This window comes from Tympanuchus pallidicinctus, unplaced genomic scaffold, assembly GCF_026119805.1.
Source record: "Tympanuchus pallidicinctus isolate F22 unplaced genomic scaffold, pur_lepc_1.0 scaffold12, whole genome shotgun sequence".
In the NCBI taxonomy this organism is placed as follows: domain Eukaryota; kingdom Metazoa; phylum Chordata; class Aves; order Galliformes; family Phasianidae; genus Tympanuchus; species Tympanuchus pallidicinctus.
The window spans coordinates 9,662,793-9,683,160 of NW_026294637.1; the positions used below are offsets into that span (position 1 = coordinate 9,662,793).

General features: G+C 42.6%; 1 protein-coding gene and 1 long non-coding RNA gene across 4 annotated transcripts; one reads left to right on the plus strand and one right to left on the minus strand.

Moving 5' to 3' along the window:
* Window positions 1-289: 289 nt before the first annotated feature.
* On the minus strand, window positions 290-12,140 carry LOC128075571 (uncharacterized). Its single transcript, XR_008203896.1, has 5 exons — window positions 12,038-12,140; window positions 11,824-11,946; window positions 11,576-11,617; window positions 1,994-5,658; window positions 290-316 (listed from the first exon to the last, which is right to left on the minus strand). It is a non-coding gene; the product is annotated as an uncharacterized LOC128075571 (long non-coding RNA).
* Window positions 1,388-15,142, plus strand: SLC30A4 (solute carrier family 30 member 4). 3 transcript variants are annotated; one of them, XM_052672439.1, is made up of 7 exons: window positions 1,438-1,833; window positions 6,347-6,493; window positions 9,838-9,991; window positions 10,239-10,452; window positions 10,731-10,836; window positions 12,052-12,186; window positions 12,839-15,142. In XM_052672439.1, exons 1-7 carry the CDS (start codon window positions 1,455-1,457, stop codon window positions 12,991-12,993), a joined length of 1,290 nt encoding a protein of 429 aa, XP_052528399.1. In that variant the 5' UTR covers window positions 1,438-1,454; the 3' UTR covers window positions 12,994-15,142. The 3 variants fall into 3 exon arrangements, with proteins under 3 accessions (XP_052528401.1, XP_052528400.1, XP_052528399.1); XM_052672440.1 differs by lacking the exon at window positions 12,839-15,142 and having other exon boundaries at window positions 1,429-1,833; window positions 12,016-12,108; XM_052672441.1 differs by lacking the exons at window positions 9,838-9,991; window positions 10,239-10,452; window positions 10,731-10,836; window positions 12,052-12,186; window positions 12,839-15,142 and adding an exon at window positions 7,655-9,366 and having other exon boundaries at window positions 1,388-1,833.
* The last annotated feature ends 5,226 nt before the right edge of the window (window positions 15,143-20,368 follow it).

The following is a 20,368-nucleotide window of genomic DNA, read 5'->3' on the forward strand; positions in this document are numbered from 1 at the left end:
AATCCTTCTGATGTAGCTGTGCTGGAGCCGTAGGCGTTTCGGATTTGTGCTCTGCCTGCTCCGGGCATCCCACGCCCTGCGGGAATAGGCTGGATGGGAACTTAAATTGGGTGCCTGCTTCTCCAGAGCGCTTAAAGCTTGTTTATCGAACCCAGCGCCCCAGAAATGAGGTTGACAGAAGTCTCTCTTTCTCCCTTTCCCATGCTCAGCGATCCTGTGTCGCTCACGCGAGGAGCTCTGTTACAGTGGAAGGGCTGGATGTAGCTGCTCCAGGCGCTGCTGAGTTCGGGACCTGCGAGGTGTTCAGCAAGGATTTCTTCTGACAGAGAAAGGAAAAGGGAGTTAAATGAAACCTGCAGTAAGGACCATAAGCATTTGATTAAGAGGCATGCTCACCTGCTGCTCTGAACATTTAATCTCAAGGAGCTGTGAAAAAGCTTTACTAGCATTGACTCTGTTATCTCAGCTCTTCCTGCAACGTTCTGATCCTTACTGGTAACTTCTTTGGCCAGTTCAAAAAAATAGAGCGTGTGCTTTCCCTCACCACACTGTGTTTTTCCAGGAAGGTTTATTGGTCAGGAACAGAACAGTGACAACATTTGGGCATAGGCTGGCCTTGAGTACGTGTAGGCTGTCAGCTAGACTACCAGCCACGGTAGCAGGTAAATACTGTTTTGTCAGAATTCGTAGAAGCAAAACTCGAATCCCTTTTAAGCCAGAGGACAGCTTAGATGACGCTGGGCCTCGTGTCTTGTTTCTCCCTGCATCCTTAGGCGATGAGGCCCCTGGGGCGCAGCACCAGCCGGCAGCAGTTGAGCAGCGCGCAAGGAGCGGTGCTTCTACGGGGAAGGAGGCTGCACGCTGCTAACTCATGACCGCGGCACCGAACGACCCGGTCCCGGGCATTCAGCGCACGTGACAGCAGCCGCCCGCTTGCCAGCGAATCGCCTGCGGGACGGCGGCGGCGGCGGGGCTCGAACCCGCGTCCCTCGGCCGAGCGGCGCAGGCGCGGTGCCGTGGCGGCGACCGGCGGGCGATGCCGGTGGCCGTTCCCGCCCGTCCCTTCGCCGCCGTCCTCCGCGCGGCTTTCCCGGGCTCGTCGGGTCGAGGCGCGGTACGCGCGGCCGCGATGCCCGGAGCGCGGCGCTGAGCGAGGTGACGCGCATGGCGGTGGCGGCGGCGCTCCCCTTGCGCCGGCGGGGAGGCGGCCCCGCGCCCGGCGCCGCCCGCCCGGCCGCGCCGTGACCGGGCCGTGCCGTGGGAGCCGCTCCGCGCGGGACCGGGCCGCGGCCTGCGGCGCCCGTGGGCGGACGGGCAGGGCGGGCCGCGAGCCTCCGCGTCCCCTGGCGGGCCGCGGTAGGGCCCGGCGGCGCGGGGCGGGGGCCATGCCCTGAGGGACGTGGAGCGCCGCGCCAGCGTCGGCCGCGCCCCTCGGGGTGCCCGCCGCCGCCGCTATGGCCGGGCCCGGCCTGTGGAGCAGCATCAAGTCCGCGCTGCGGCGGAGCGAGCCGCCCCTGTTCCTGAACGACTCCAGTGCCTTCGACTTCTCGGACGAGGCGGGGGACGAGGACTTCCCCCGCTTCAACAAGCTGCGGGTGGTGGTGGCGGACGACGCGGCGGAGGCGGCCCCCGAGGCACCGGCCAACGGGCTGCACCCCGCGCCGCCGTCCGACGACGAGTCCGCGTCCGAGCGGGACATCGCGCTGCGCGGCGGGCCCGAGCCCTGCGGCCGGTGCCGCAGCCGGAGAGAGCTGTGCAAGCTGCGGCGCGTCAAGAAGCGGCTGACGGCCGCCGCCGCCCTCTATCTGCTCTTCATGACGGGGGAGCTCGTAGGTGAGTCGGGTGCTGCTCCGGCCTCGGTTTTACGCTTTTGCGTAAGAAGAGAACCGTTTGCAGCTCGGAGCGATTAGCGATAAGGCCCGGGGGGAGCGGGAGCGAAGTCCAGTCGTGCTTTCCGTGCAAGGAAAGAAAGGAGAACTTGCACCTTCCTTACCTGAAGCTCATAACCTCCCCGGAATGGCACAAAGTGGGCATTTTGTTGGCTCGCAGCTTTGTACTGCTCCTGTTCTGTAAGTTTCTAAGGTCTGATTGTCAAGGGAGGACTGCGTGCTGTCACACGGGTATGCATGAAGGATGGGTAATTTTATCTCCAGTGTTTTTTAATTATTGCCATAAAATCTTGCTGTGTTTGCAAGGACAGCAGGCAAATAGAGTTTCCAAGAGTGACGTTAACATAACGACAAAACCTATGTTGGGATTTATCTCTAGCTGTCACATCCAGTGATGCACTCTGGAAGACAAACTGCCCAACAGTGCAGTGCAGAGTGCTCTCTTGACAACTTCCTGATGTCCCACGGTGCTCTGGACCAGTGTGTGCTCCAACCAGACATAAAACATATGATCCAATTTAGAACAAGCGATGTTTTAACACTTCACAGTGTTAAGTTCCGTGGTTAAATCACGTTCTTTGTGGTTTTTGTTTGTTAGTACTTGGAAAAGATCTGCTGGTTTTACCTAGAAGAGTGAGTCTGGTGCTCAAGTTCAGCTTTTATTACTCTCTCATAAAGGCATGCTGTCATTTGCTATTAAGGTTGAGTAGAACCTGTGCATAATAGAGCAGTCTGTACAAAACACAACTGTATTTAGTGGCTACAGTGACAGGGCTTAACATAAAATTTAAGGTCTGAAGTCCTCCGGATGGTATTAAATGTTATGCCTTTGCCATTATCTACCCATTTTTACGAGGTGTACTATTTATCTTTGATCACTTACCAATGCAGTATCAGTGCCTGTTACCACCTGGTTTTGGATCTGCCCATGATGTTCAGTGCAAGCACTTGAGGCTGCTCAGCCACCTGCAGAATGCTGAAACTCCTTCATTTTGGCTGGTTTGAAGCAGCAGGGAGTGATGCACAGTGCCTGGACGGGATGCACTGCACCATCAGTTATTAGACAGTCTGTTAACTTGTGCCCAATCTTTTTAGCAGCAGACAATGATTGACAACTAATTTCACTCAAATTGCTCACATTTTAACACACAGGTCCAAATAATAGAAAATTTAGTGAATTTAGTGGCCGTAATTCACCAGCCAAAAAGCCAGAAGAAATAAATTTGAAGGAAAGATGCCTCAGGTATTGTACCACAAAATGATACCGTTTGTCCCACATTCATAGAGCAAAATAAAAAGTGGTATGAGAAATGGCCATTTTTTTCAGAAGGAGAGCAGATAACTGACTGCATCTGCACCGCAGTTTTGTTTGGGCCTTGTTTCAGGAATGTGGGTTAAGAGAAAACAGTGGCTTTGTCTCTCAGCACCTCGCTTTCAATGTGCGGTTAATCGTTAGTAACACTGGCACAATGCATCAGCTCATCACAGATCAGCACTCGGCTTCAGGCTTGCAGGGATCTGGTTGAATGCCTTCATTTGCCTCTGGCTCTTTTTTCTCTGGCTGAGATTTTGGCACAGTGTGAACTCAGGTAAATTTGATGAGGGATTAGTGTTAGTGTAGTGTTGCTTCTCAGCTGTGGACATCATTTGTGGTAAGCGTGACTTCATTTAATTGTACTCACATAGCATTCTGATACACACTGAATTTAGTCCATCTGAAGGGCACAATGCTGAGTAATGTTCCTGAGCTGTTGGCAGCTTGATGCTGAAGTCACAGAGTCTGTGTTTTCACACTGTTGTAGATATCTCCATATGTAGTGCCTGGTCAGCTCCAGAAATAATAGGTGTTGAGAGGAAAAATACTCTATCATTGTCACTTTATCCACTGTTTCTCCCTTACAACCAGGACTTCGGCAGTCTCAGGTCAGAGTGACTGATTTCTCCTTATGAAGCATTGCTGCTGTAGTGTGGACTCATCATTCTCAGGTTCCTGTATGCGGTTACCAGCCCTGGTGCAGTATTTGGGCACTGCGGCAGACAGCGCTGAAGCCCAGACCCATAAAATATTCAGGCATCCAATTTCCAGAGAGAACAAGTAGGACTTGGGCATCTGTGCACTTTTGTAGGTCTTGACGTGAATACCTTGTCATATGGCAGGCAATCAGCAGCAGAATAAGTGAAGAAGCAGCGTGCAAGCCCTAAGTCAGCACACTAACTGTTCTGTGTATTTCACTCTGGCCCAGGGTTGAGTCCTGACCCATTTGGTTTGAAATTTTGGCACTTTTTAGACAAACCTATAGCCAAAGTATTTGTGAGACTTTGGCTATGTGGGACATTAACAGACCTCTTCCTGTTATCTTTGCCAGATTTGAATTTCTGCAGGAAGGGCAGAAGAGCCTGTCAGACAATTTGGTAGAAAACTTTCTGCTGTCTGGTACCAATGTCAAGATGAAGGAAATTGTGTTCCAGCAGCTGCTTTGTGAAATCTCAATTGGCATATGTTTTTTTCCAATTACTGCCAAGCTCATGAATCCAGCCCACATCAGTGTTGGTTGCTTAATTTGAAGAACAGTCACTGTAGAAGTCAGATCGCTTTGTGGGAACTGTTTTGCATGAAGAAACAGAAAACAACGCAAATCCAGTCACCTTCCTTGACAGCTTTTTGATGCATTCAGTTATGTTCAGAGATTTCTAATTGATCATTCACAAGGAGGACTGCTGTCCTTCACAGGTTGGTGAAAACAGTGGTGAGCTTTCAAGGCTTCTTCATGAAAGTTGTAGAGGTCTGTTTTCCTGTTTTCTCCCTCTCAAGTTGTTGATTGTGTTTCAGCAGCCCCCGGGCAGCACTTCGCCAAGCAATGAACCTATGTAGTGGGAAACAGAGGGCCTTCAAATTCAGAATTTCATTCATCTCAATGATACTTTCTCGATCACGTGCTCCAGTAAGACGACTTTTAATATCTGAATTCTCTGTTTATGTAGTCTCTGGAGAGACTAGCTGAAATGGAGTTGGCTTACCTTGGGCTGAAGCACTTCTCAATTTCATACTCATGGATTAACATATGTACTGTAAATGATCATATGCAGAAAGCATTGAAGTGAATGTCCTTAGACGTAATTGTTTTATTCTGTGCTGACAATAGAACAGGCTGAGTTGCACATTCCTAGGACATATCTTCTGAAATTATGTGAGAAAGCAAATTATCTTTGAGCTGTGATGGCCTGTGCAGAGTTTCAACCTCTAAGTTTCACTCTGAGACTTAGAGACATCTTAATAAAGGGGTTGGAGGACAGGAACAGGTGGAACAGAGGTAGGTGCAGTCAGTAGTTACAGGCAGAACGAGGAACCCCCACAGTGTCAGCCTTGCTATTTGTGTGGCTGGGAAGAAGGCGTAGCTTTGCAGGTGGGCACTCCCAGATAGATGGCTGCACACATGTTTTTCACTGATCTTGAAAGCAGTCAGCCTGCTGTGAATTTCCCTTCGCTCTCCTCGTGGTCAGCCTCTTCACTAAGAGGCTTTTAATTGTGTACAAAGATACCTTTACTCGAGATATGTTGGCTGGAGCCTGATGCCTGCCAAGTGGCACGCCAGCTGCATGCTCTGCTTGCTAGAATCTCCAGTTTGAATGATCTCAAAGTAAAATGAGAAATGAAGTAATAGTTGAGCTGATGCTGGAGATGTGGTCTTTTCTGAGAAAATGGGGATATCTTCATGCAGATGGAAGATGACACTGCCTGTCCTTGACTCCCCATTTGGATGAAGGCTGCCTGCCGAAAGAGAGGTGCTTTGTTAAATCTCTCAGCCATCTATCTGCTGTTGCATTCAGCAGTGGAATCGGAACAAAGATATTGACCTTCGATCTGATGTTGTTTGTCTCCATACAGTTCATAATCATGAAAAAAATATGGTAATAAATAAGAAAGGAAAATGGTGTGAAAGTTATTGTTGGCAATATACAGTAGCAGAATTTATACACCTCTGCCAGGATATGGAATGGTGAAGGTTAAAAGATAATGCAGTAAAAATAAGAAGAGGGAGGGGTTAATTACTGCCAGCAAGTTACTGGATTTCTGTCCTTGATCCATTATGTGAAAATATTTAACAATTGTAGTTCAAATAAAAAGCATCAGCCAATATATGCAATAACATACACAGAAGAGATACTAAATTAGTTTGCAAATGTTATCAAGCAAGAAGTCTCAGTGAGACTAACAGGACTAACTCCTTTCTGTGCAGCTCTCATGGAAAGCACGCTTCACTGCATTTCTAACTATGGTAGCTTTAAATTATAGCGTGGCATGTTGATCATAATGGCAAAAGAATGGTCCTGCTCAGTGATAAGTGGTACTTCATGCACTTAGTGCACTGTTCTGAAAATAAGTAACTGAAAGTTGTGCCATGAGGACAGGATCCAGAATCACTTACCTGTCTTGACTGTTCCAACTTTGTTTTCAGGTGGATATGTTGCTAACAGTCTAGCAATTATGACAGATGCACTGCACATGTTAACTGACCTTAGTGGTATTATTTTGACCCTACTTGCTCTCTGGCTGTCTGCAAAGTCTCCTACAAAGAGGTTCACTTTCGGATTTCATCGCCTAGGTATGTAGATATCAGCTTTTGCTAGTATTTTAAGCAATAATGCTAAAAATATGTAATTCTAGAAGAAGAGGCAACTGGAAAGAAATCAGTAACAAACCTAAAAGTAACTTTAGGTTTAACAGTCTGTTGTGTATCCACTGCGTGGGATGTATTGCCACAGGGGAATAAATCATTTGATCAGAACAGTACAACTGCTACATCTGGAAACAAAGTCCTATGAAACGTGATTAACAAATAATCCTGAGCAAACTCCCAGAAGTAAAAAGTTCTATAGAGTTCAGGATCAGATAGCTCTGCAAGAAGTCTCATAAATCACTATTCTTCTTGCACAAAGAAGAAATCAAGATGTCCCTTCACGTCCAGTACAAAAAGTTACTTAACTTGTGCCCATTTTGGGTACTTGTAGAAAGAAACATCAGCAGAAATATGTTGGAAGGGTAATTTCAGACTCATTACTTCACATTTGGAAATGTAATGATGATAAAGGGTGCTTTCACGTGGTTGCCATTTGTACTGGATATTAATTACTTAATATACAATATACAGGTGAAGGTCTTGACTTGTAGGCATTTTCTCAAAAGTTTGAATGTATGCTGCATGAAATAGATCATTTTGGATGTTATGGCTTACTACCTCTATGCTTTCTATATGATATTTTTTCAAGGAATTTCAAACTCTTATGCTGCCATTACTGTTAATTCTTATGATGGCTGCCAGAACAGCAGTAGAATTCAACAGCTCCATCACTCCTAGTCATTTGTCATCAGTTAGTCACTAATGCATGAATGCATAACTGTACAGCAGCAAAGATCTTTGGGCTTTAGCAAGAAAGCATTAACAGTGCCAGCATTTCCCATTACAAACTTTTCTTTCAAGAAGTTTTAATTTCGTGATGAGAGTTCCCTGTAATACTGAAACCTGATCTTGCAGGTATGCTCTGGCATTTGTTCATGCTTTCCACAAGGATGTTTGCTAGCATGTAGACATGCCTTAACCTCATTTAAAAACAGCTTGAGCAGTTTATGTATTTGTAACTCTTCAAAAACCAAATAGTACAAAGGAAGAACATGACATAGCCCTATAACAGAAATGGTTCTTAAGGAAAAAAAAATAAAGTTTTATATATTACTCAGTTTTATAAATTTTCACTTACTAATTCAGGATCTCCATAGCGCTCTGCAAACAGGAATCCCTTTGTATCTCTGCCACCTCACTTTAAAAACCAGCAAAAAAAATCCCCAACTTTTTTCTTCATTTTATTGCCAAAGAAAGTACTGGCCAGATTGATCCAGTGGTGGCCCGTATCTATATCACCCATCATTTTCTCCCTGGAGAACAGAGGACTTCTCACTCCTGCAGCAATTCCTCCTTTTTGTGCTGCCCAGTGACAGGAGGTTGCCAAGCACCAGCCGAGGTTGCCCAGACCGGTCACGGAGTCTCCCTTGCTGGAAATGCTCCCAGCCCAACGTCCTGGAGCAGCCTGCTATCATTGGTCCTGCTTTGGGCAGGGCACTCGACTAGAGCAGAGGCCCCTTTCTACTCATCCACCCTGTGTTAGCAGCGACAGCACAGGGATCTGTGTAGGAAGAAAAGGACTAGAGCCTGTGAGAGTGGGAAGAGAGCTTCTGTGGCTGCAGTGAGGAAGGAGAGGTTGATAAGGATTCTGCAAGAAACCCTCAAAACGTTGATCTGGCCCTGTGAATGCTGATGATGGGATGGTCGAAAAATGACGGTACACAGGTGGTTTTTTGAGAAGCTTATTTGCCTGATTTTAGGCACCCTTTCTGAGTGGCCTGAGTGCACAGTTTCACACATCAGTGAACACTGCCAATAGAACAGTGCTGAGTCTGGGCTACGTGTTTGCTGTAATACATTTTTCCAAATATCATGTGCTGTAAGAAGCTTGTCAGCAAAATGCGAGTTCATCAATAGCCTGAATTTCATGAGATGTTAAAACATGACAGAATGTTAAAAATAGGGTACAGGTAGAGCATCTGTCGCAGAAAAAAAACATGCATCTGCTTAAAGCTGGGAGTATGCACTAGAATTGCCTCATAACCAGTCTGCTTTGCATTGCATTTTAAGGTAATCTGTACATGCACTAAGCACTAAAATGTGCCAGTAAATAGTTTCCAGTGCTCCTTTTCACTTTTGTTTGCAGAACCATGAATTGTCACGCTAGTACCCATAAATGCTGCTTTGTAAAGACAGCAGGCCTATCAGTTGCCTGCTCAAATTCCAGCAGAAAGCACTGCTTTTTATCTTTCTGAATATATAATATGTATGCTCCATCTTTAGTTTCTTCCATTTTGTATGGTGAAAGGGAAGCTGACATCCAGGAATGAGCTAGAGAAGATAAAAAAAATGAAAATTGCAGTCTTATCTGAAAAGAATTATATTCTTTAAGCCAAAAATAGCTCTGTTTCACTGAGTGGAGATACCTCCTTCTCAGAAAGACACTGAGCAGATCTAAACACAGATATGGAACTTGGCATCCTTCCACTGCTGCAGAGACAGCGTCAGTAATGACAGATCCATCAGACCATTGATACAGTGCATGCTTCATTTCACAAGTGAAAGATCTTAGGACAAATCTATAATGTCAACATGATAATGACTCTGTGAAAGCTACTGCAAAGAACACACTGGTTTCCACTGCAGAAAGTCTGCTTTTAGGTTGTAAAACTGCAGTATGTAAAACTACAGTATGTTATTTCTCTGGTAAAGACCAGCATACTGCAGTTTAACAAATTCAACCAACAAGAAGAAGTGTTCTGAAAACTGAAGAAATGCCTTAAAATACATTAAAAAAAATGGCTGTTGTCCTGAATAATCTGCCTGCTTTGTAAGGAAAGCTTCCACTTGTGTGGATGTTTTCATTCAGTCTATGGATCAAATCATTCTGATGCTGTGAAATGCATGGTCAGTATTGTAATAACGCCTTCATTCGATGAATAAAGTTCTTCAATCAATATTCTTTCTGCTATGGGCTGACTAATAGCTGATTCCTGGGGAATGTATCAGGCAAAATGTGTGGGACCAGAGGGGAGAACAACAGTTAGAATTCAATGCAAATAAATTCCAACCCTGATCTTCAAATTCACAAAGGAAGGTTAAGATCCCAGTGATCCATCTGATAAGTGACAGTGAGCACAAAAGGATGTGTCGTCTTTAGATCTAGCTTAACACTGTGGTTCTGTGATTATTATTTGTGAATGTTACTTATGGTTTACTGGCTGTTTATTCATATTGTTGGGCACACGAAGGTCTGTCCATAGTACAAATAGGAAATAGAAGTAGACCTGAGGCTCACTTTTATGATGTTCTTTCCTTTCTGTTTGCAGAAGTATTGTCAGCCATCATTAGTGTGTTGCTGGTCTATATCCTTATGGCATTCCTGTTGTATGAAGCAGTTCAAAGAACCATCCATATGGACTATGAAATAAATGGCGATATCATGCTGATCACAGCAGCTGTTGGTGTTGCAGTTAACTTAATGTAAGATCTCCCTTTCTCTTGACACTCAAATATATTTTGAATAAGCTGTTAATTCATTAATGGCCTGTAACTTTCTCATGGGATGTCATTTTGCTGGACCTCTTCCTCATAAAATAAGACAGGAAATTATACCTCTTTTTTTGTTCTGTTCTGAATTAAAGAAATTAAACAAAAAAAATCACAAAAAAACCCACCCACTCAACTCTCAAGCCCGTTTCTTGGAGCATTTTTCTTTTTCCAATTTCAGAATGGGTTTTTTGCTGAATCAATCTGGACACCTTCATTCCCACTCCCATTCCCACCCTCACTCCCACGTACCTCAGTCAAACTCTCCTAGCACAGCCCGCAGCAGCGGCCACGGACACAGCAGCCTTGCAGTGAGAGCAGCATTTGTACACGCCCTCGGGGACCTGGTACAAAGCATTGGTGTGCTTGTAGCTGCGTACATCATACGCTTCAAGGTAAGGAATGGCTGATTTTGAGGCAAGGTGTGATTTTTGTTTCAACTGTAGTTATTACATCAAAATGGACTTATTTTTCTAAGCGATTAAAATGATACACTATGTTCTATTATAAGCTTCATATAGTCATGCAAAATAAGCAGAGGCTGTTATGTGTTATGTTATTATTCAAACAAAGAAATACAGAAGTTTTAGCTCTAAGTAACTATTTCTGATTTACGTTTATAAATAAACTTACTTTCATGCATCTTTTTAACACTCTGGACCTTCCTTTCCAGCCAGAATACAAGATTGCTGATCCTATTTGTACATATGTGTTTTCCATACTGGTAGTTTTCACAACAGTCCGAATTCTGTGTGATACAGGAGTTATAATTTTGGAAGGTAAGATCCTTACAGCATGCAGCGTTTCATGTGTTTCAAGGCCAGGCTGGATGTGGCTCTGGGCAGCCTGGTCTGGTGGTTGGCACCACTGCACATAGCAAGGGGTTGAAACTAGATGATCATTGTGGTCCTTTTCAACCCAGGCCATTCTGTGATTCTATATGTCAAGTGAAGCACTGGCACTTGGATGTCACAACCACCATCTCCAGCAACATGGGCTGTGTCTGGAATTTGTTGATCTTGCTTTAGGATTTCAGTTCTTTTTTTCAGTTCTTCAGTTCAACTCATCTAAGTTGCAGCAGTCTTCAAGAGTCTTTGACCTTTACCAGAATGACACAGGTCTTAGCACTGCTCACAGTTTACCATCACGAGACAGTGGAAGTAGAATTTATAAAACTTTCAGCTAAAATAAGTAAATGTCTGCCCAGTCTCAGCTACACAGTTTGTGTAATTACTTGTAAAGTTAATGTGAACACATGTAAAAGGAGGAGACAGATTCATAGTATTGCGTGCACGTCAGATAAGACTGGAAATAAAAACCAATATGAAAAGGAAAGAGGCGAAGAAAAAAAGCAGCAGAACATACATAAGTTTGACTTTTGACCTCTGGTGGTGACTTGAAGGGAAGAATGCCAGCAACATTCTTTGCATTCTTGTAACTAACCTGCCCATGTTACTGCTTAATCCAGTACTTTCATGTAGGGATGAGGGAAAAAAAAAAAAAAAATCTTGTTTTTACCTGCACCATCCCATCTGTTTCATATGAATTTATTGCCGACTTCTGCAATCAAAAAAAAAAAATCTCAAAATCTTCAATGCCAAATTCTTGTGTCATTTAGGAAAAGAAAAAAAATGGATTGTCACCGTGAAGGCGAAAAATAGTAAAATACACTTAAATCTCATTTAGTTCCAAGGCAACAGCTGAGATTTAGCTGAATAGATAAAGCACACCAATGGGGTATTGAATTCCAGATGTCTGAGTTGTACCTGTTTGCATCCCAGCTGTTATAGAGATGTCTGAATTAACGATGTTATTACAGTGATGAAAGGTGGTCTTAGTGTATGTTACAGAGCTTTTCCAGCTAGTCCTCAGGAGCTCCAGAGAATGGGCTTGCAAGAAATACATATATAAAACAATCAATGTTTTGAAAGTTGTCAGTGACTTTTTTTTTTTTGCAGAGGACAGTTAACTTTATCTTACGTTTGGTATCACAGGAGTCCCGAGGCATTTAGATGTGGATCGTATTAAAGAAGACTTGATGAAAATTGAAGATGTTTATTCTATAGAAGATTTAAATGTTTGGTCTCTCACTGCAGGAAAAACAACTGCCATAGTCCACTTGCAATTAGGTAAGCTGCTGTATGGCAATTTTAGTCCAGCCAGGGGTGGGGCAGATGACAAAACTCAAACCTCTTTATCTCTTGTCCTTATGTTTTTACGTACTCACATCCAGGAAATGGCATTCTGGGAAAAAAAAATAATCTATCGTTTATGATTTCGTACAGTGAGATATAGAAACCATTAACCCACAAGGACAAAGTGTAAATGGAAGTTAGGCAAAGAAAGAAAATACATTTATGCTGAGGCATATTGATCCAGTAGAGAATTTTTTTTTCCCCCTATTTGATGGGGTTAAGTACTTCTCTTCAGAAATTCCCTAATGCAAGGATCTGATTCTTGGAAAGTTGAACATGTTGCCAAAACATGTTGTTAGATATTGATATCTAACACAATATCAAGCATATCAGTTCTTAGAAAGAAAGCTTTCTGCATACCCCTATTTAACAGAGACAGTTTTACCTAGATACGGTTCCAGATAAAAGATAAAGATGTGTACATATTGTATCACAGCCACAGAATGATAGAAAATTGGTAAGGGAGTTTGAATAAAGACATCTGAGTTGGTAAGACCATGTGGTAAATATGAAGACAGTTTAATTGTCCATTTTTTAAAGGGTTGAATATTACAAGAATTATGAAATCTTTCCCTGGTTTTTCCAGTTCCTGGTAGCTCATCTAAATGGGAGGAAGTTCAGTTCAAGGCCAGACAACTGCTGTTGAACACATTTGGAATGTACAAGTGTTCTGTCCAGCTTCAGAGTTACAAACAGGAAACAAGCAAAACCTGCACAAGTTGTCAGAGTTCCAGTGCCTAATCTCACGTGTTTTGGGAACTGCTGCCTTATTCTTTATCTTGTAGTCAAAGACTGAGAGCAATAAATTCAAAGTGAATGATAATAATTAACATGTGGATTTGTACCATTTAACATGCAGCAGGGAGAACTGGTGCTGCAAGAAGTGCAGTGGTTGCCCTACAGAAGATATATTTCATTCTCTCCCTCGTGCCGGTTTATTAAATTTATTATGGTTTGGAGACAAAGTTGTTTTCAGATTGTTTACAAACTGCAACGTGGTTCTGCAGATACCTCACAAATCACAGTTAGAAATTGTCTTTTGTGTACCACAGAAGTACCTGCACTCCAAAAGGAGCATCGACTATTCAGTATTTCAATTAACATCTGTAATATTATTGATCATGCCAGGGTTCCATACATTATGATCTTCAAATTCAGACAGTATTTTTACAATAGTAATTTTCATACAGTATTTTAAATTACAATGCATGCAGTGCTACCTGAATTCTTTTCTAAACTGTCTTGTTGGAGACTTGCAAAACCCAGGATTTACCATAACCAGACCAGAAACTTAGCTTTAATCTGGATGTTCAGAGATGCAAACAGGAAGATCCTTGCCCAAACTTCTGGTGTTTAACTGGAGACCCAGCACTGGACCCGAAGTGTTCTCGCTTCGGTTATCTGTAATGTATTTTAGAATAGGGTTTATACTTTAGAAGGAGGTTATTTATTTTACAAATTTTTGAGTTGTAAGATTAAAATTTGTTAATAATTTTGAATGTCTGAACCAGCATTTAATTCACATTAGAAGGCCAGTTAATAAGCATGCATTCTAATTATAATTAATACATGTGCTGTAACTGAACATTTTCCATGATTGCTTTATTGAAAAAAATAAAAGGATAGGAACTGTGCTTGACACAAAGGTACTCTCAAATCCAACCTACAGATGTGCAAAATACTTAAATGTACTAAAAGGCAAGGGGAGAGCAGAAGTTTCAGATGTGGTGTTCCCTCACTCTTGGATCTCTGACCTGTTCGTCTTTGCTGTGAGAGCAGGATGGCAATATTCTCACAGGACAGCCAGTACAACAGCACTGCTGAACTCTGTGAATAAGATGAAACCCAAGCAAGCTCAGTGACCTCATGCACACTGGACAATGCTATCACAGCAACCTACAGAGGCAGAAAGGTATTTCTTATTTACTGAGAATCAAAGCAATTTGAGAAGACTTCTTTCATCCTGACACTTCAGAGTCCGCGAAACTGAATTGCTTTGCCTCATAGCCCCTGTACTTTGAATGTATGCAGGATAATAAAACACAAACCTTCTACCTGCTGCCAATCTGCCATACATCCAGGCTCATTTTTTATGCCTGTTGCTGACATTACTGGCATTGAAGCCAACGGCAACAAGAATGACCTGCAGCGTTCAATAGACAGACAGAACTTCGCTCTTAGTATTTTTTGCTTATTCTGCACTTGGGTCTTCGCGCAAAACTTCAGCTGACATCAAAAGTCTTTCTGTATGTGGAACAGAAAGGAGTTTTGGACCAGTAACAGATATAGTGATACTCAGCTGTGAATACTTAAGCTATTGTCTTGAAACTTGATAGGGTTTCACATATTCATCAGGGTGATTTATACCTACAATTGGCAGCAACTTGGCTTGTTTTCTCTTTTGAATAAGACAGGGACCTCTTGATGAATTTGCAGAGGTGAAAACTCACAACACAGTATTAATAACACCAGACTATGTTTGTATTTGTTCTGGCAAGAAATGGGGACACTTGAGTACAGCATGGGAGTATGTACAACTCAGGCACAGAGGAACACTGTACTTGGAAAGTTAATGCTTCAATACAAACATTACCACTGATTAAGCCATATCAGAGTTAATGAAAAACGTGCATCCCATTCTTAGAAATTCCCTAAAAACAAGCAAAAAAAACTCCCACCACAACAGGTATTTTGCACATACTAATTCTCAACAGGTTTTAATTAACTTGGGATTTAAAGTTGATGTAATTAGAAGTTGAAGTATGGTAGACATGTAATGTATTTGGAGTTTTTTTTATTGTAATGATTTACTATACTTTTGTTTAATTGAAGAAAAAGCAGAAATGTGTTGCTTTATTGTGGGTTTTATTAAATCAATTATTAAACTTCACATTCTGTCTTATGAAATATTTATTTGCATTGAGATCTTGTGCCTTTTTCTTTGATTCTTACAGCAATTCTTTTTCACAGTGCCTATAAACGCTCAAGCTTAACTCCGCTTGGTAACACTGCTTAGAATGAGCTATGGCTCCCTCTTCAGTAGAAAAGCTTCAGTTTTCTTGTTTCTCATGCAGTAACAGAACTTCAGAAAATATGAGCTGACAAATTATGGTGAAGGAGCAGTTATACAGCAACCAGCAAGGCATTCCTGAGGCCCTTGGGTCACACCTGAAGGGCCATTGTTATCACAGCCTGCAGACTAACTGGAAGGACTTCAGAAAAAAAGCAGCAATATGAAATCTGAATCTAGGAGACAGAAATCAATGTGGTTGTTGGGGGGCATCCTGATAATGGAGATTGCCTATTTTAAGGCTTAACTAAGCTCATATGGATCGTTACATCTGTGTGGGCCACCTCTAATTTGTTTTCTTGGTCAAAAGGGCAAAAGTTGTCTGGGATTGCTGCATTTCACATAAGAACCCAATACTGAATTCGTTACTAATCAGCATCAAAAGGAATACATTTAATTTGCAATTCCCCTAGTAATGGAAGGGCACAAAACAGAACTATAAATCTAACCACGTAAGAGCAATTAGTACACATGTGGAACAGAAAAGAGTACAGAGCTGCTGGGAATGTATGGTTAAATATGCATTAACATCTGTGCTCTAGGAAGTGTGAGGTGTCGATAAAAGAAGTCAAGTTATCTTTATAGATATTGAAGGGTCATTGAGTACCACCTTGGAGAAGCATAGCATTATTGGGAATAAGAATCAAGTCTGGTGCCTTTCCAGCCAGCTCTGCAGCACATCCTGTTTATCTCCTCCGACCATCACAAGATCATTTACGTTTTTCTGTATTTCTCTATCTCCACAGGAAACCCTTCTATAGAAAATAAGAACTTGTTTACTTTTTATGATTAGTCTACCCAATAGATGCCTAAGATCAGAGGCTTCCACAGTGAGCCTCTCTGCTTTCCAGAGTTATGCCAGATTGCTATGGGAGGACAAACTGCTAAAAACCTGTGAGAATTCTGCCACCTATTGCAATCAATGTAGAAGAAATTCCTGATTTTCACATATCCTATCTTGAACCACAGATGCAGCTTTAATGACAACTGTAACATGATAGAAAGCACAGCAATGACAGCAGAGCAGCAAGGTCCTAGTTTGCAGCAAGTGAGGATTTGCTCCAATGCAACAGCCACAGAAAATAAAGGAAAAAAAAAATCTGCTTACCTCCAGAAAGCATCAGGTAGATAAGAAGCTCCAGCAAGATCCCCTTGCCTCCACTGCCAGCCCTTAAATGAGGTCTGGGAGGGGGTGGATCCTGACTGCATCCCTTCCAGTCACTCAGATGCATTGCATTGCATTGCATGCACCTGAGCTCCCCTGGGTTGGCTTCCCACCAGATGCTCAATCACTGGTTCAAGCTGCTCTCCAACTACTTGTGAAAGCCAAGAAGCAAGCTGCAAGCCCTCACATCACACTGTTATATCCTGAACTATTCTTGCCCTAAAAAGAAAATTAACAGAAACTCATTTGCTTTCTTTGCTTAATCCTGATTTTCTTTTCTAAATTGTGTTGGCATTTAAACCTTTCAATACTGACCACATTGCCTTCTATACCAGCAGAATTACTACATGCATTGTCGTACCTGAACCTGGTCTTCAAAATCCAAAATGGTATTGTCAAGATCTCTTTTCTCCCTGGTTGCTCCAAGCACATGCTGTTGTCCCAGGTTAGCACGCCTAGCTCAAGCTTATGTTACGCTGCCTCTAAGTTACTTCGCTTTTCTCACTCCATTTTCTTGCAATACTCTGCTGTTTCCACAGCTTCACTAATGTCCAGTCAGCACCCTCTGTATGCGCAGCTTGTGTGGTGTGAGGTTTATGGGTGCAAAACATCCAAAAACACTGCAAGCCCTCCTTTCTCCCATTCTGTTCAAGTACGTGCTCACCTGAAGTCCAGTTCCTCTTTGCTCTCTGTATGATCTGTCTTCTAGCCTCCAAGTTGCAAACTGATATCGAAGAGCTACTCTGAAACTTCTTGATTTCCTTTGTACACAAAAACCAAAGTAGGTCCTCCCCATCCCTCCTATTTCCCTAAATCCACCTCCCATCTCCTTCTCCCTCTTTGAAGAGGACATACTGGATGCTAAATGCCGCTGTGCTTTGGGAAACCCCTTCTCTCTGCTCTTCTCGTCCCATTTCCACGGAAGGCTCCAGGAAGGATGATGTGCGTCCTTTCCATCTGTGAAGTACCTGACGGCTTTAGAAGCTGGTAAAATAAACGCCGTTCCTTCCCTTTTAGAACCATCCAGATAGCACGAGTTCTGCTCTTAGAATGCAGGACACCTGCTTTCTGTGCTTACAGCTGCAAGATAAAGACAACTCAAAACAGTTTTATTACTCCTTTACTTTTTCCTGGTCTGCTTTTTTCTCAGTATCATTTTGTTTGCTTTGAACTCTGCCAGTACCAAGTGCACGAGGCAGCTGTTCTGTTAAAGCTGTGAAGCATGCACACCTTTTGCAGCAACCATTTCTGTTGAAACAGCGAGCCATTTTGTAAACACAAGCACATTCTTGTCCGTATGTCAGCTTTCTAATTTCCTTACTGTGATGCCTACTGGAAAGATAAGTTTCAGGGATACGAGCCTCCAAAACACAGGGGTATGTGAAGGCAGGTCAGGCTGCCTGGCCACAGGATGTTTCATGCACTGGACAGTACTGATATATGCAGGGATTTTGGTGCAGCAAAATAATTGATGTGAGGAGGAGCCAAGCAGCAACACTTTCTTTTGGCTCATGTGCATGGAGAGATCCCAACTCTCTTCCTATAACACGCACAGAACTTAGCTAATAAGTCCCCAAGGGAATTGATGAGGTGCAAATAAAAGCAGATACTTGATAATAGTAAATGGCCCTTTAAATTCAAAGTGAATTTTTGAGGAAAAATACCATAATGAAACATTTTCACAGCTCAGATGTTGGTGAATATTTGAACCTACAATACAGGTACTCGTTATTTTCATAAACACGTGGTCTTCCCTCCCACGGTAAGAACACGTCTGACATCAAACAGCACAGGCAGGTGTTCGAGGCCTTTCCCCAGCTCCCCAGGAGATGGTGCCCTGCCTGCAGCCACCAGGACGGGAGTGCTGTTTAATGGGATGTCACTTGATCAGGGGTGTAATAAGGAAAAGCATAAGCAGAATGCTGATTTGCAGTTGGATTACTGGGAAAGATTAAAGAGACTTCTTTAAAGTTCTATAGAAATAATACCCAAAGAGTACAGAGAATTGCCTCCCTGCAGTTTCAGGTGTGCAATAAAACTTTTCTATGGCTGGAAATTGACCGTGGGTAAGGCTATCAAATGCAATTAGAGCAAAGTAGATTCACTGATGTAAACAATGCTACTTATCATGCAAGCCATCAGTTTCTAGAGGATGCTGAATTCATGTTACCTGAACAACTCTTTTAAAAGTTTTATTATTAAAATAAATGATCTGATGACACTTTGAACCAAAGCCATACACAGAGTAGTAATTTTTCTTCAAATTAGAGAGAAACAGAGATAAATATGAAGCACTCTGGTACAATTTGTTTAATGTTTAATTGTTGTTTAATCCAGCCCAAAAGGCTTCACACAGAGGTGAAACAACTCAGAACCACATCCTCCTTCCTGTAAAGTCTTCTTTCATTTCTTCAACCTATTAAGCAATTCTGTATTTTGCAAACTTCTGCAGAGAACACAACATCAATCAGAAATTGAAACTGCCCAACTGGTTGCACAGACTGGTTTCTTAGTGCTTTGATAATTGCTTTAAATTTAATCTTGATGGAACAAATTATGATGGTCTTAAGGTATCCTTGCTGCTTGGACTTGCCATGGAGCAAAGGTCAAGGCATAGCATAGAAAATAGAAAAGCAAGCAACTCCTTGGCTATCAAATGTTAAAGGGTGCGTACAGCAAGCTGTAAACAAAGACAGGTTTTAGATACGTTCACTTGTTGATGGCCATACAACATGTCTTACTACATTAGATCAGTGAGCTGTCTTTGAATGTCATTGTTCCTTGTCAGAATTATTACACTTGAGATTTCTCTGGAGGAAGGGGAATCCTACCTCTTATAGAGCTAGCTAGAAAGAAGCAGCCCACAGAGCAAGGGTCACACACCAAGATGAGCTCTTACTGCCTGGCCCACTGTCATGGCTCTGGGGATATTCATGCTGCAGTGACTTTCTTTAAAGTAGTTGATACTTTGTTGGTGACACGAGGTGTTTGTGTACAAGTGGGAATTGGCAACTAAAAGCCAAACAAAACAGATAAAGCCAGAGCTCCATACTGCAACCCAAAAACTTTGATCTCCTTTACATCACTGTGCAGCCAACCATGGAACACACCAGCATTTCTTGATCAATTAAGAGAGTGTAATAATAAAGAGAATTGCTGCTCATGCGTCTGTTCTCTGTTGGGTTCCATGCATCCTTTCATCTGTTTAGTGAAGAATAAAAGAACCCCGATAGATGAAGTTCCTTTAGCTCATGTTTTCAATAACTGATTACACATTGCTTCAACAAAATGCTGATCTCTAGCTACAGTATCAGGACACCCTTGTGCTTTAGTATTTCTTACTGAGGAGCACAAACTATGTCAGCACCAAAGACACAGCTGTGAAGAACAGACTGAGGAGTCAAACTCAGCTTCTCTTCCATAAATACATCTATAACTTAGGTGGGAATTTGCTTTTTTGAAGTGCTGCCCCATAAGGGTGTGTTCTCCTTGTTCTTTACATGTATCAAGAGGTGATTCAGCAGGTAGCTCAAATAGAAAGATCCACACACCACCCTGCTTTGCACACAACAAAAGCTTCCTCTTTGAACTAATGAACCCAAAGGAACATGAGACATGCCCAATTCTTAAATGTCCTTCTTTTAAGAAGGCAATTCAATGCGCAGGCACTTCATACACGACATACATACATACACGACCACTGCAAGGTCTGTGGTAATAATTCCACATCTCTCTGACATCCATAACTTCAAACTAACTGTGTTACAACTACTTTGCGTGACATATTATTGTACCATGAAAATTATGGCTCAGAGCTTGGCAATGAGGCAATGAACAGAACTGCAAGTCATTATGACCAGGATTTTGGTAAATACTTCTGC